Source organism: Musca autumnalis, unplaced genomic scaffold (genome assembly GCF_047663935.1).
Source record: "Musca autumnalis isolate F117 unplaced genomic scaffold, ASM4766393v1 scaffold_5, whole genome shotgun sequence".
Classification (NCBI taxonomy): Eukaryota; Metazoa; Arthropoda; class Insecta; order Diptera; family Muscidae; genus Musca; species Musca autumnalis.
The window spans coordinates 168,614,606-168,629,254 of NW_027412088.1; the positions used below are offsets into that span (position 1 = coordinate 168,614,606).

At 33.9% G+C, this 14,649-nt stretch overlaps 1 protein-coding gene across 7 annotated transcripts in view; it reads left to right on the forward strand.

Moving 5' to 3' along the window:
• The window catches only part of cora (erythrocyte membrane protein band 4.1 like coracle), a 189,732-nt gene that overhangs the window by 142,985 nt on the left and 32,098 nt on the right, over window positions 1-14,649 (forward strand). For 6 of the 7 annotated variants that reach the window (XM_073955118.1, XM_073955120.1, XM_073955119.1 and 3 more), the window contains 3 exons: window positions 10,379-10,531; window positions 10,596-10,954; window positions 11,018-11,145. In XM_073955118.1, coding sequence (XP_073811219.1) covers window positions 10,379-10,531; window positions 10,596-10,954; window positions 11,018-11,145 — 640 coding nt within the window. Of the gene's footprint in view, window positions 1-10,378; window positions 10,532-10,595; window positions 10,955-11,017; window positions 11,146-11,807; window positions 11,940-14,649 lie in introns of all 7 variants that reach the window. The other variant, XM_073955125.1, reaches the window with a different exon arrangement.

The window sequence follows — 14,649 nt, forward strand, 5'->3', positions numbered from 1 at the left end:
ACTTTTCTATACGAAAAGTCATCTTCTATGAATTTTCTATACGAAAAGTCATCTTTGATGAACTTTTTTATACGAAAAGTCATCTTCGATGAATTTTCTATACGAAAAGTCATCTTCTATAAACTTTTCTGTGGGAAAAGTCATCTTCGATGAAATTTTCTATATGAAAAGTCATCTACGATGAACTTTTCTATACAAAAAGTCATCTTCGATGAACTTTTCTATACGAAAAGTCATCTTCGATGAACTTTTCTATACGAAAAGTCATCTTCGATGAACTTTTCTATACGAAAAGTCATCTTCGATGAACTTTTCTATACGAAAAGTCATCTTCGATGAACTGTTCTATGAAAAAGTCATCTTCGATTAACTTTTCTATGAAAAAGTCTTCTTCGATGAACTTTTCTATGGGAAAAGTCATCTTCGATGAACTTTTTTCTAGAAAAAGTCATCTTCGATGAACGTTTATATGAGAAAAGTCATCTTCGATGAACTTTTCTATTGCAAAAATTATCTCAGATGAATTTTTCCATAGGGAAAGTCATCTTCGATGAACTTTTTGATGGGAAAAGTCATCCTCGATAAACTTTTCCGTGGGAAAAGTCATATTCGATGAACTTTTCCATAGGAAAAGTCATCTTCGATGAACTTTTTAATTGGAAAAATCATCTTCGATGAACTTTTCTATTGCAAAAATTATCTCAGATGAATTTTTCCATGGGGAAAGTCTTCTTCGATGAACTTTTCAATGGGGAAAGTCATCTTCGGTGAACTTTTCCATGGGAAAACTCATCCTCGATGAACTTTTCCGTGGGAAAAGTTATCTTCAATGAACTTTTCCATGGGAATAGTCATCTTCGATTAACTTTTCTATGGGAGAAGTCATCTTCGATGAACTTTTCTATGGGAAAAGTCATCTTCGATGAACTTTTCTATACGAAAAGTCATCTTCGATGAACTTTTCTATACGAAAAGTCATCTTCGATGAACTTTTCTATACGAAAAGTCATCTTCGATGAACTTTTCTATACGAAAAGTCATCTTCGATGAACTTTTCTATACGAAAAGACATCTTCGATGAACTTTTCTATACGAAAAGTCATCTTCGATGAACTTTTCTATACGAAAAGTCATCTTCGATGAACTTTTCTATGAAAAAGTCATCTTCGATTAACTTTTCTATGAAAAAGTCATCTTCGATGAACTTTTCTATGGCAAAAGTCATCTTCGATGAACTTTTTTCTAGAAAAAGTCATCTTCGATGAACGTTTATATGAGAAAAGTCATCTTCGATGAACTTTTCTATTGCAAAAATTATCTCAGATGAATTTTTCCATAGGGAAAGTCATCTTCGATGAACTTTTTGATGGGAAAAGTCATCTTCGATGAACTTTTCTATATGAAAAGTCATCTACGATGAACTTTTCTATACGATAAACTTTTCTGTGGGAAAAGTCATCTTCGATGAACTTTTCTATACGAAAAGTCATCTTCGATGAACTTTCCTATACGAAAAGTCATCTTCGATGAACTTTTCTATACGAAAAGTCAACTTCGATGAACTTTTCTATACGAAAAGTCATCTTCGATGAACTTTTCTATACGAAAAGTCATCTTCGATGAACTTTTTTCTAGAAAAAGTCATCTTCGATGAACGTTTATATGAGAAAAGTCATCTTCGATGAACTTTTCTATACGAAAAGTCATCTTCGATGAACTTTCCTATACGAAAAGTCATCTTCGATGAACTTTTCTATACGAAAAGTCAACTTCGATGAACTTTTCTATACGAAAAGTCATCTTCGATGAACTTTTCTATACGAAAAGTCATCTTCGATGAACTTTTCTAACGAAAAGTCATCTTCGATGAACTTTTCTAACGAAAAGTCATCTTCGATGAACTTTTCTAACGAAAAGTCATCTTCGATGAACTTTTCTATACGAAAAGTCATCTTCTATGAATTTTCTATACGAAAAGTCATCTTTGATGAACTTTTTTATACGAAAAGTCATCTTCGATGAATTTTCTATACGAAAAGTCATCTTCGATAAACTTTTCTGTGCGAAAAGTCATCTTCGATGAAATTTTCTATATGAAAAGTCATCTACGATGAACTTTTCTATACAAAAAGTCATCTTCGATGAACTTTTCTATACGAAAAGTCATCTTCGATGAACTTTTCTATACGAAAAGTCATCTTCGATGAACTTTTCTATACGAAAAGTCATCTTCGATGAACTGTTCTATGAAAAAGTCATCTTCGATTAACTTTTCTATGAAAAAGTCTTCTTCGATGAACTTTTCTATGGGAAAAGTCATCTTCGATGAACTTTTTTCTAGAAAAAGTCATCTTCGATGAACGTTTATATGAGAAAAGTCATCTTCGATGAACTTTTCTATTGCAAAAATTATCTCAGATGAATTTTTCCATAGGGAAAGTCATCTTCGATGAACTTTTTGATGGGAAAAGTCATCCTCGATGAACATTTCCGTGGGAAAAGTCATATTCGATGAACTTTTCCATAGGAAAAGTTATCATCGATGAACTTTTTAATTGGAAAAGTCATCTTCGATGAACTTTTCTATTGCAAAAACTATCTCAGATGAATTTTTCCATGGGGAAAGTCTTCCTCGATGAACTTTCTATGGGGAAAGTCATCTTCGGTGAACTTTTCCATGGGAAAACTCATCCTCGATGAACTTTTCCGTGGGAAAAGTTATCTTCGATGAACTTTTCCATGGGAACAGTCATCTTCGCTTAACTTTTCTATGGGAGAAGTCATCTTCGATGAACTTTTCTATGGCAAAAATCATCTTCGATGAACTTTTTTCTAGAAAAAGTCATCTTCGATGAACGTTTATATGAGAAAAGTCATCTTCGATGAACTTTTCCATGGGATGATTAAGTCTTCTTCGATGAACTTTTCTATGGGGAAAGTCATCTTCGGTGAACATTTCCGTGGGAAAAATTATCTTCTATGAACTTTTCATCTTCGATGGACTTTTTTATAGAAAAAGTCATCTTCGATGAACTTTTCTATGGGAAAAGTAATCTTCGATTAACTTTTCTATGGGAAAAGTAATCTTCGATTAACTTTTCTATGAAAAAGTAATCTTCGATGAACTTTTCTATGGGAAAAGTCATCTTCTATGAACTTTTTTCTAGAAAAAGTCATCTTCGATGAACGTTTATATGAGAAAAGTCATCTTCGATGAACTTTTCTATTGCAAAAATTATCTCAGATGATTTTTTCCATAGGGAAAGTCATCTTCGATGAACTTTTCTATTGCAAAAATTATCTCAGATGAATTTTTCCATAGGGAAAGTCATCTTCGATGAACTTTTTGATGGGAAAAGTCATCCTCGATAAACTTTTCCGTGGGAAAAGTCATATTCGATGAACTTTTCCATAGGAAAAGTCATCTTCGATGAACTTTTTAATTGGAAAAATCATCTTCGATGAACTTTTCTATTGCAAAAATTATCTCAGATGAATTTTTCCATGGGGAAAGTCTTCTTCGATGAACTTTTCAATGGGGAAAGTCATCTTCGGTGAACTTTTCCATGGGAAAACTCATCCTCGATGAACTTTTCCGTGGGAAAAGTTATCTTCAATGAACTTTTCCATGGGAATAGTCATCTTCGATTAACTTTTCTATGGGAGAAGTCATCTTCGATGAACTTTTCTATGGGAAAAGTCATCTTCGATGAACTTTTCTATACGAAAAGTCATCTTCGATGAACTTTTCTATACGAAAAGTCATCTTCGATGAACTTTTCTATACGAAAAGTCATCTTCGATGAACTTTTCTATACGAAAAGTCATCTTCGATGAACTTTTCTATACGAAAAGTCATCTTCGATGAACTTTTCTATACGAAAAGTCATCTTCGATGAACTTTTCTATACGAAAAGACATCTTCGATGAACTTTTCTATACGAAAAGTCATCTTCGATGAACTTTTCTATACGAAAAGTCATCTTCGATGAACTTTTCTATGAAAAAGTCATCTTCGATTAACTTTTCTATGAAAAAGTCATCTTCGATGAACTTTTCTATGGCAAAAGTCATCTTCGATGAACTTTTTTCTAGAAAAAGTCATCTTCGATGAACGTTTATATGAGAAAAGTCATCTTCGATGAACTTTTCTATTGCAAAAATTATCTCAGATGAATTTTTCCATAGGGAAAGTCATCTTCGATGAACTTTTTGATGGGAAAAGTCATCTTCGATGAACTTTTCTATATGAAAAGTCATCTACGATGAACTTTTCTATACGATAAACTTTTCTGTGGGAAAAGTCATCTTCGATGAACTTTTCTATACGAAAAGTCATCTTCGATGAACTTTCCTATACGAAAAGTCATCTTCGATGAACTTTTCTATACGAAAAGTCAACTTCGATGAACTTTTCTATACGAAAAGTCATCTTCGATGAACTTTTCTATACGAAAAGTCATCTTCGATGAACTTTTTTCTAGAAAAAGTCATCTTCGATGAACGTTTATATGAGAAAAGTCATCTTCGATGAACTTTTCTATACGAAAAGTCATCTTCGATGAACTTTCCTATACGAAAAGTCATCTTCGATGAACTTTTCTATACGAAAAGTCAACTTCGATGAACTTTTCTATACGAAAAGTCATCTTCGATGAACTTTTCTATACGAAAAGTCATCTTCGATGAACTTTTCTAACGAAAAGTCATCTTCGATGAACTTTTCTAACGAAAAGTCATCTTCGATGAACTTTTCTAACGAAAAGTCATCTTCGATGAACTTTTCTATACGAAAAGTCATCTTCTATGAATTTTCTATACGAAAAGTCATCTTTGATGAACTTTTTTATACGAAAAGTCATCTTCGATGAATTTTCTATACGAAAAGTCATCTTCGATAAACTTTTCTGTGCGAAAAGTCATCTTCGATGAAATTTTCTATATGAAAAGTCATCTACGATGAACTTTTCTATACAAAAAGTCATCTTCGATGAACTTTTCTATACGAAAAGTCATCTTCGATGAACTTTTCTATACGAAAAGTCATCTTCGATGAACTTTTCTATACGAAAAGTCATCTTCGATGAACTGTTCTATGAAAAAGTCATCTTCGATTAACTTTTCTATGAAAAAGTCTTCTTCGATGAACTTTTCTATGGGAAAAGTCATCTTCGATGAACTTTTTTCTAGAAAAAGTCATCTTCGATGAACGTTTATATGAGAAAAGTCATCTTCGATGAACTTTTCTATTGCAAAAATTATCTCAGATGAATTTTTCCATAGGGAAAGTCATCTTCGATGAACTTTTTGATGGGAAAAGTCATCCTCGATGAACATTTCCGTGGGAAAAGTCATATTCGATGAACTTTTCCATAGGAAAAGTTATCATCGATGAACTTTTTAATTGGAAAAGTCATCTTCGATGAACTTTTCTATTGCAAAAACTATCTCAGATGAATTTTTCCATGGGGAAAGTCTTCCTCGATGAACTTTCTATGGGGAAAGTCATCTTCGGTGAACTTTTCCATGGGAAAACTCATCCTCGATGAACTTTTCCGTGGGAAAAGTTATCTTCGATGAACTTTTCCATGGGAACAGTCATCTTCGCTTAACTTTTCTATGGGAGAAGTCATCTTCGATGAACTTTTCTATGGCAAAAATCATCTTCGATGAACTTTTCTATGGGCAAAGTCATCTTCGATGAACTTTTCCATGGGATGATTAAGTCTTCTTCGATGAACTTTTCTATGGGGAAAGTCATCTTCGGTGAACATTTCCGTGGGAAAAATTATCTTCTATGAACTTTTCATCTTCGATGGACTTTTTTATAGAAAAAGTCATCTTCGATGAACTTTTCTATGGGAAAAGTAATCTTCGATTAACTTTTCTATGGGAAAAGTAATCTTCGATTAACTTTTCTATGAAAAAGTAATCTTCGATGAACTTTTCTATGGGAAAAGTCATCTTCTATGAACTTTTTTCTAGAAAAAGTCATCTTCGATGAACGTTTATATGAGAAAAGTCATCTTCGATGAACTTTTCTATTGCAAAAATTATCTCAGATGATTTTTTCCATAGGGAAAGTCATCTTCGATGAACTTTTCTATTGCAAAAATTATCTCAGATGAATTTTTCCATAGGGAAAGTCATCTTCGATGAACTTTTTGATGGGAAAAGTCATCCTCGATAAACTTTTCCGTGGGAAAAGTCATATTCGATGAACTTTTCCATAGGAAAAGTCATCTTCGATGAACTTTTTAATTGGAAAAATCATCTTCGATGAACTTTTCTATTGCAAAAATTATCTCAGATGAATTTTTCCATGGGGAAAGTCTTCTTCGATGAACTTTTCAATGGGGAAAGTCATCTTCGGTGAACTTTTCCATGGGAAAACTCATCCTCGATGAACTTTTCCGTGGGAAAAGTTATCTTCAATGAACTTTTCCATGGGAATAGTCATCTTCGATTAACTTTTCTATGGGAGAAGTCATCTTCGATGAACTTTTCTATGGGAAAAGTCATCTTCGATGAACTTTTCTATACGAAAAGTCATCTTCGATGAACTTTTCTATACGAAAAGTCATCTTCGATGAACTTTTCTATACGAAAAGTCATCTTCGATGAACTTTTCTATACGAAAAGTCATCTTCGATGAACTTTTCTATACGAAAAGTCATCTTCGATGAACTTTTCTATGAAAAAGTCATCTTCGATTAACTTTTCTATGAAAAAGTCATCTTCGATGAACTTTTCTATGGCAAAAGTCATCTTCGATGAACTTTTTTCTAGAAAAAGTCATCTTCGATGAACGTTTATATGAGAAAAGTCATCTTCGATGAACTTTTCTATTGCAAAAATTATCTCAGATGAATTTTTCCATAGGGAAAGTCATCTTCGATGAACTTTTTGATGGGAAAAGTCATCTTCGATGAACTTTTCTATATGAAAAGTCATCTACGATGAACTTTTCTATACGATAAACTTTTCTGTGGGAAAAGTCATCTTCGATGAACTTTTCTATACGAAAAGTCATCTTCGATGAACTTTCCTATACGAAAAGTCATCTTCGATGAACTTTTCTATACGAAAAGTCAACTTCGATGAACTTTTCTATACGAAAAGTCATCTTCGATGAACTTTTCTATACGAAAAGTCATCTTCGATGAACTTTTCTATACGAAAAGTCATCTTCGATGAACTTTTCTATACGAAAAGTCATCTTCGATGAACTTTTCTATACGAAAAGTCATCTTCGATGAACTTTTCTATACGAAAAGTCATCTTCGATGAACTTTTTTCTAGAAAAAGTCATCTTCGATGAACGTTTATATGAGAAAAGTCATCTTCGATGAACTTTTCTATACGAAAAGTCATCTTCGATGAACTTTCCTATACGAAAAGTCATCTTCGATGAACTTTTCTATACGAAAAGTCAACTTCGATGAACTTTTCTATACGAAAAGTCATCTTCGATGAACTTTTCTATACGAAAAGTCATCTTCGATGAACTTTTCTATACGAAAAGTCATCTTCTATGAATTTTCTATACGAAAAGTCATCTTTGATGAACTTTTTTATACGAAAAGTCATCTTCGATGAATTTTCTATACGAAAAGTCATCTTCGATAAACTTTTCTGTGCGAAAAGTCATCTTCGATGAAATTTTCTATATGAAAAGTCATCTACGATGAACTTTTCTATACAAAAAGTCATCTTCGATGAACTTTTCTATACGAAAAGTCATCTTCGATGAACTTTTCTATACGAAAAGTCATCTTCGATGAACTTTTCTATACGAAAAGTCATCTTCGATGAACTTTTCTATACGAAAAGTCATCTTCGATTAACTTTTCTATACGAAAAGTCATCTTCGATGAACTTTTCTATACGAAAAGTCATCTTCGATTAACTTTTCTATACGAAAAGTCATCTTCGATGAACTTTTCTATACGAAAAGTCATCTTCGATGAACTTTTCTATACGAAAGACATCTTCGATGAACTTTTCTATACGAAAAGTCATCTTCGATGAACTGTTCTATGAAAAAGTCATCTTCGATGAACGTTTATATGAGAAAAGTCATCTTCGATGAACTTTTCTATTGCAAAAATTATCTCAGATGAATTTTTCCATAGGGAAAGTCATCTTCGATGAACTTTTTGATGGGAAAAGTCATCCTCGATGAACTTTTCCGTGGGAAAAGTCATATTCGATGAACTTTTCCATAGGAAAAGTCATCATCGATGAACTTTTTAATTGGAAAAGTCATCTTCGATGAACTTTTCTATTGCAAAAACTATCTCAGATGAATTTTTTCATGGGGAAAGTCTTCCTCGATGAACTTTTCTATGGGGAAAGTCATCTTCGGTGAACTTTTCCATGGGAAAACTCATCCTCGATGAACTTTTCCGTGGGAAAAGTTATCTTCGATGAACTTTTCCATGGGAACAGTCATCTTCGCTTAACTTTTTATGGGAGAAGTCATCTTCGATGAACTTTTCTATGGCAAAAATCATCTTCGATGAACTTTTCTATGGGCAAAGTCATCTTCGATGAACTTTTCCATGGGATGATTAAGTCTTCTTCGATGAACTTTTCTATGGGGAAAGTCATATTCGGTGAACATTTCCGTGGGAAAAATTATCTTCTATGAACTTTTCATCTTCGATGGACTTTTTTATAGAAAAAGTCATCTTGGATGAACTTTTCTATGGGAAAAGTAATCTTCGATTAACTTTTCTATGGGAAAAGTAATCTTCGATTAACTTTTCTATGGGAAAAGTAATCTTCGATTAACTTTTCTATGAAAAAGTAATCTTCGATGAACTTTTCTATGGGAAAAGTCATCTTCTATGAACTTTTTTCTAGAAAAAGTCATCTTCGATGAACGTTTATATGAGAAAAGTCATCTTCGATGAACTTTTCTATTGCAAAAATTATCTCAGATGATTTTTTCCATAGGGAAAGTCATCTTCGATGAACTTTTCTATTGCAAAAATTATCTCAGATGAATTTTTCCATAGGGAAAGTCATCTTCGATGAACTTTTTGATGGGAAAAGTCATCTTCGATAAACTTTTTAATTAGAAAAATCATCTTCGATGAACTTTTCTATTGCAAAAATTATCTCAGATGAATTTTTCCATGGGGAAAGTCTTCTTCGATGAACTTTTCAATGGGGAAAGTCATCTTCGGTGAACTTTTCCATGGGAAAACTCATCCTCGATGAACTTTTCCGTGGGAAAAGTTATCTTCAATGAACTTTTCCATGGGAATAGTCATCTTCGATTAACTTTTCTATGGGAAAAGTCATCTTCGATGAACTTTTCTATAGGGAAAAGTCATCTTCGATGAACTTTTCTATAGGGAAAAGTCATCTTCGATGAACTTTTCTATGGGGAAAAGTCATCTTCGATGAACTTTTCTATAGGGAAAAGTCATCTTCGATGAACTTTTCTATAGGGAAAAGTCATCTTCGATGAACTTTTCTATGGGGAAAAGTCATCTTCGATGAACTTTTCTATAGGAAAAGTCATCTTCGATGAACTTTTCTATGGGAAAAGTCATCTTCGATGAACTTTTCTATGGGAAAAGTCATCTTCGATAACCTTTTCTATGGGAAAAGTCATCGTCGATGAACTTTTCTATGGGAAAAGTCATCTTCGATGAACTTTTCTATGGGAAAAATCATCTTCGATGAACTTTTCTATGGGGAAAAGTCATCTTCGATGAACTTTTCTATGGGAAAAGTCATCTTCGATGAACTTTGCTATGGGAAAAGTCATCTTCGATGAACTTTTCTATGGGAAAAGTTATCTTCGATGAACTTTTCTATACGAAAAGTCATCTTCGATGAACTTTTCAATACGAAAAGTCATCTTCGATGAACGTTTCTATACGAAAAGTCATCTTCGATGAACTTTTCTATGGCAAAAATCATCTTCGATGAATTTTACTATGGGAAAAGTCATCTTCGATGAGTTTTTCTATGGGAAAAATCATCTTCGATGAGTTTTTCTATGGGAACAATCATCTTCGATGAACTTTTCTATAGGAAAAGTCATCTTCGATGAACTTTTCTGTGGGAAAAGTCATCTTCGATTAACTTTTCCATGGGAAAAGTCATTTTCGATGAACTTTTCTATGGAAAAAGTCATCTTCGATGAACTTTTCTATGGAAAAAGTCATCTTCGATGAACTTTTCTATGGGAAATGTCATCTTCGATGAACTTTTCTATGGGAAATGTCATCTTTGATTAACTTTTCTATGGGAAAAGTCATCTTCGATGAGCTTTTCTATGGGAAATGTCATCTCCGATGAACTTGGAAATTGAGATTTTCTATAACAAATTTTTAAATTGTGTTTATTTGTCTTACAGGGGTCAACCTCCAGCTGAAGCTGAACTCCACTACCTGGAAAATGCCAAGAAATTGGCCATGTACGGTGTTGATTTGCATCCGGCTAAGGACTCAGAGGGTGTGGATATTATGTTGGGCGTTTGTGCCTCCGGCTTATTGGTTTACAGAGACAAGTGAGTATTCCAAAGGACCGCTTGTTCGAAAATTTCTAATCGTAACCCTCTTTTTGACTTGCAGATTGCGCATTAATCGCTTTGCTTGGCCCAAGATATTGAAAATCTCCTATAAACGTCATCATTTCTATATTAAAATACGTCCTGGTGAATTCGAACAACATGAAGTGACAATTGGTTTCAAATTGGCCAATCACAGGGCTGCCAAGAAGCTATGGAAGTCATGTGTTGAACATCATACCTTCTTCCGTTTGATGACACCAGAACCAACAAATAAAACCAGCTTGTTCCCAAGGTTTGGTTCAAAATATCGCTACTCGGGACGTACCATGTATGAGAGTCGCAAAAATCCAGTGGATCGTGATGCACCTAAATTCGATAGAAGTTTGTCTGGACGCCGCTTGACCTCAAGGTCAATGGATGGTAATTTAAAGTAGTTTCAAGGTGAAGATTTTTATTGATTCGTTCTGCTTTTTCGAAACATAGCGTTGGCCTTGGCCGAAAAGGAGAAAGATGCCCAAAAACGTCACACCATGGGCCATCCACCCGAACACATACCCGATTTGGATTCACCACGCAGTCGCAGTCCATTGAAGAAAGACAAAAAGGACAAGGTAAGTTGTGGAGATACTCCCGGAAGCGTCGTTTTCCCCTAACATTTTAGAAGTAAACTTTTTCCAAGTTCTAATTAAATTTTCAGTTCTGTTATAACAAACAAAATTTTAACAAATGGAAATCTTTGATTTCTTTTTTCCCAATTTTCTTTTGGTTCAAAAATAATTTCTTAACAAAATTAACGGTTTGTTTGACTACTAACCTGTTTTGTGGTCCCTCTTGACCCTTGACCTACCTAACCCCTTTGGCATTTTTTGTTTGAAAAATATGTTTTTGTTTAATATTCTCTCCCTGCACTAAAAACACCTACCCAAACCCCCTATTCATCTATACAACCAACAAATTCATTTCCAAAAAAAAAAAAAAACTAACAAAAAACACTAACACCAACAAAAATATACCACACTGATAACATGATCACAATATGCCATTTTGTTTCCTTTCTCTTCTTCTACGCCTTTCTCTTTCAAAAACGAATGGAACAAAATTATCATCATCAACATCCTTAATCCTTTGCCTGGCTACTATACTACCAAAACGCACACAACCATATATACTACTATTACACCACCCATACATCCACCACACACCACATATACTCTGTGCCAAATGATTTTCCTACTACCTACATCTGTATGTGTGTGTATCTGAAATATCTTAGTTGATACGTGAATCTAGCACTGGTACTGCTTCGGCTTCTTCGCAGAGTTCCCTTGAAGGTGATTACGAGACCAATACCGGTGCTGCGGCCGATGCTGCCTCAGCAGCAGCCGCCTTTGTGGGCCATGATCAGGTTAACATTTTTAGCAAACGTTTTCTCTCTTTTCCTTTGTATTCTTAATCGAAAACAAATACATAATCCTTTATTGTTTCTTCTTTTTTCTACTTTTCCCCTATTTATGACACCAACCAACTTTCTCTGTTTCCACACCACACCACCACACTGTCACTTTTCGTAATCTGTAACATTTTCCCCGTTTCTCTACATACAAATTTGAATTCTATTTGGTTTTTGATTTCTGTCTTTAGTATTATTTTGTATGGGTCTCTTTAGTTTTTCTTTGTAGCTCTTTTTTTCTTCTTTTAAGCCTAAAGCTTTTTAAGTTGTTGTAGTTGATTAGTTCTTTAGTTTGTTGAAGCTTCCGAAAAAGAGTTTTTTAAAGGAAAGTTAATCGGAAATGACTTTTCCTATAGAAAATTCCATCGCAGATGACTTTTCCTATAGAAAAGTTCATCGGAGATGACTTTTCCTATAGAAAAGTTCATCGGAGATGACTTTTCCTATAGAAAAGTTCATCGGAGATGACTTTTCCTATAGAAAAGTTCATCGGAGATGACTTTTCCTATAGAAAAGTTCATCGGAGATGACTTTTCCTATAGAAAAGTTCATCGGAGATCCTATAGAAAAGTTCATGACTTTTCCTATAGAAAAGTTAATCGGAGATGACTTTTCCTATAGAAAAATTCATCGGAAATGACTTTTCTTATAGAAAATTCATCGGAGATGACTTTTCCTATAGAAAAATTCATCGGAGATAACTTTTCCTATAGAAAAATTCATCGGAGATGACTTTTGATTGTTTACATCTGGATGACTTTTCCTATAGCAAAGTTCATCGGAGATGACATTTCCTATAGCAAAGTTCATCGGAGATGACATTTCCTATAGCAAAGTTCATCGGAGATGACATTTCCTATAGCAAAGTTCATCGGAGATGACTTTTCCTATAGAAAAGTTCATCGGAGATGACTTTTCCTATCGAAAAGTTCATTGGAGATGACATTTCCTATAGAAAAGTTCATCGGAGACGACTTTTCCTATAGAAAAGTTCATCGGAGATGACTTTTCCTATAGAAAAGTTCATCGGAGATGACTTTTCCTATAGAAAAGTTCATCGGATATGACTTTTCCTATAGAAAAGTTCATCGGAGATGACTTTTCCTATAGAAAAGTTCATCGGAGATGACTTTTCCTATAGAAAAGTTCATCGGAGATGACTTTTCCTATAGAAAAGTTCATCGGAGATGACTTTTCCTATAGAAAAGTTCATCGGAGATGACTTTTCCTATAGAAAAGTTCATCGGAGATGACTTTTCCTATAGAAAAGTTCATCGGAGATGACTTTTCCTATAGAAAAGTTCATCGGAGATGACTTTTCCTATAGAAAAGTTCATCGGAGATGACTTTTCCTATAGAAAAGTTCATCGGAGATGACTTTTCCTATAGAAAAGTTCATCGGAGATGACTTTTCCTATAGAAAAGTTCATCGGAGATGACTCTTCCTATAGAAAAGTTCATCGAAATTGACAATTACCATAGAAAGGTTCATCGGAGATGATTTTTCCTATAGAAAAGTTCATCGGAGATGACTTTTCTTATAGAAAAGTTCATCGGAGATGACTTTTCCTATAGAAAAGTTCATCGGAGATGACTTTTCCTATAGAAAAGTTCATCGGAGATCCTATAGAAAAGTTCATGACTTTTCCTATAGAAAAGTTAATCGGAGATGACTTTTCCTATAGAAAAATTCATCGGAAATGACTTTTCTTATAGAAAATTCATCGGAGATGACTTTTCCTATAGAAAAATTCATCGGAGATAACTTTTCCTATAGAAAAATTCATCGGAGATGACTTTTGATTGTTTACATCTGGATGACTTTTCCTATAGCAAAGTTCATCGGAGATGACATTTCCTATAGCAAAGTTCATCGGAGATGACATTTCCTATAGCAAAGTTCATCGGAGATGACATTTCCTATAGCAAAGTTCATCGGAGATGACTTTTCCTATAGAAAAGTTCATCGGAGATGACTTTTCCTATCGAAAAGTTCATTGGAGATGACATTTCCTATAGAAAAGTTCATCGGAGACGACTTTTCCTATAGAAAAGTTCATCGGAGATGACTTTTCCTATAGAAAAGTTCATCGGAGATGACTTTTCCTATAGAAAAGTTCATCGGATATGACTTTTCCTATAGAAAAGTTCATCGGAGATGACTTTTCCTATAGAAAAGTTCATCGGAGATGACTTTTCCTATAGAAAAGTTCATCGGAGATGACTTTTCCTATAGAAAAGTTCATCGGAGATGACTTTTCCTATAGAAAAGTTCATCGGAGATGACTTTTCCTATAGAAAAGTTCATCGGAGATGACTTTTCCTATAGAAAAGTTCATCGGAGATGACTTTTCCTATAGAAAAGTTCATCGGAGATGACTTTTCCTATAGAAAAGTTCATCGGAGATGACTTTTCCTATAGAAAAGTTCATCGGAGATGACTTTTCCTATAGAAAAGTTCATCGGAGATGACTTTTCCTATAGAAAAGTTCATCGGAGATGACTCTTCCTATAGAAAAGTTCATCGAAATTGACAATTACCATAGAAAGGTTCATCGGAGATGATTTTTCCTATAGAAAAGTTCATCGGAGATGACTTTTCTTATAGAAAAGTTCATCGCAGATAACTTTTCTTATAGAAAAGTTCATCGGAGATGACTTTTTC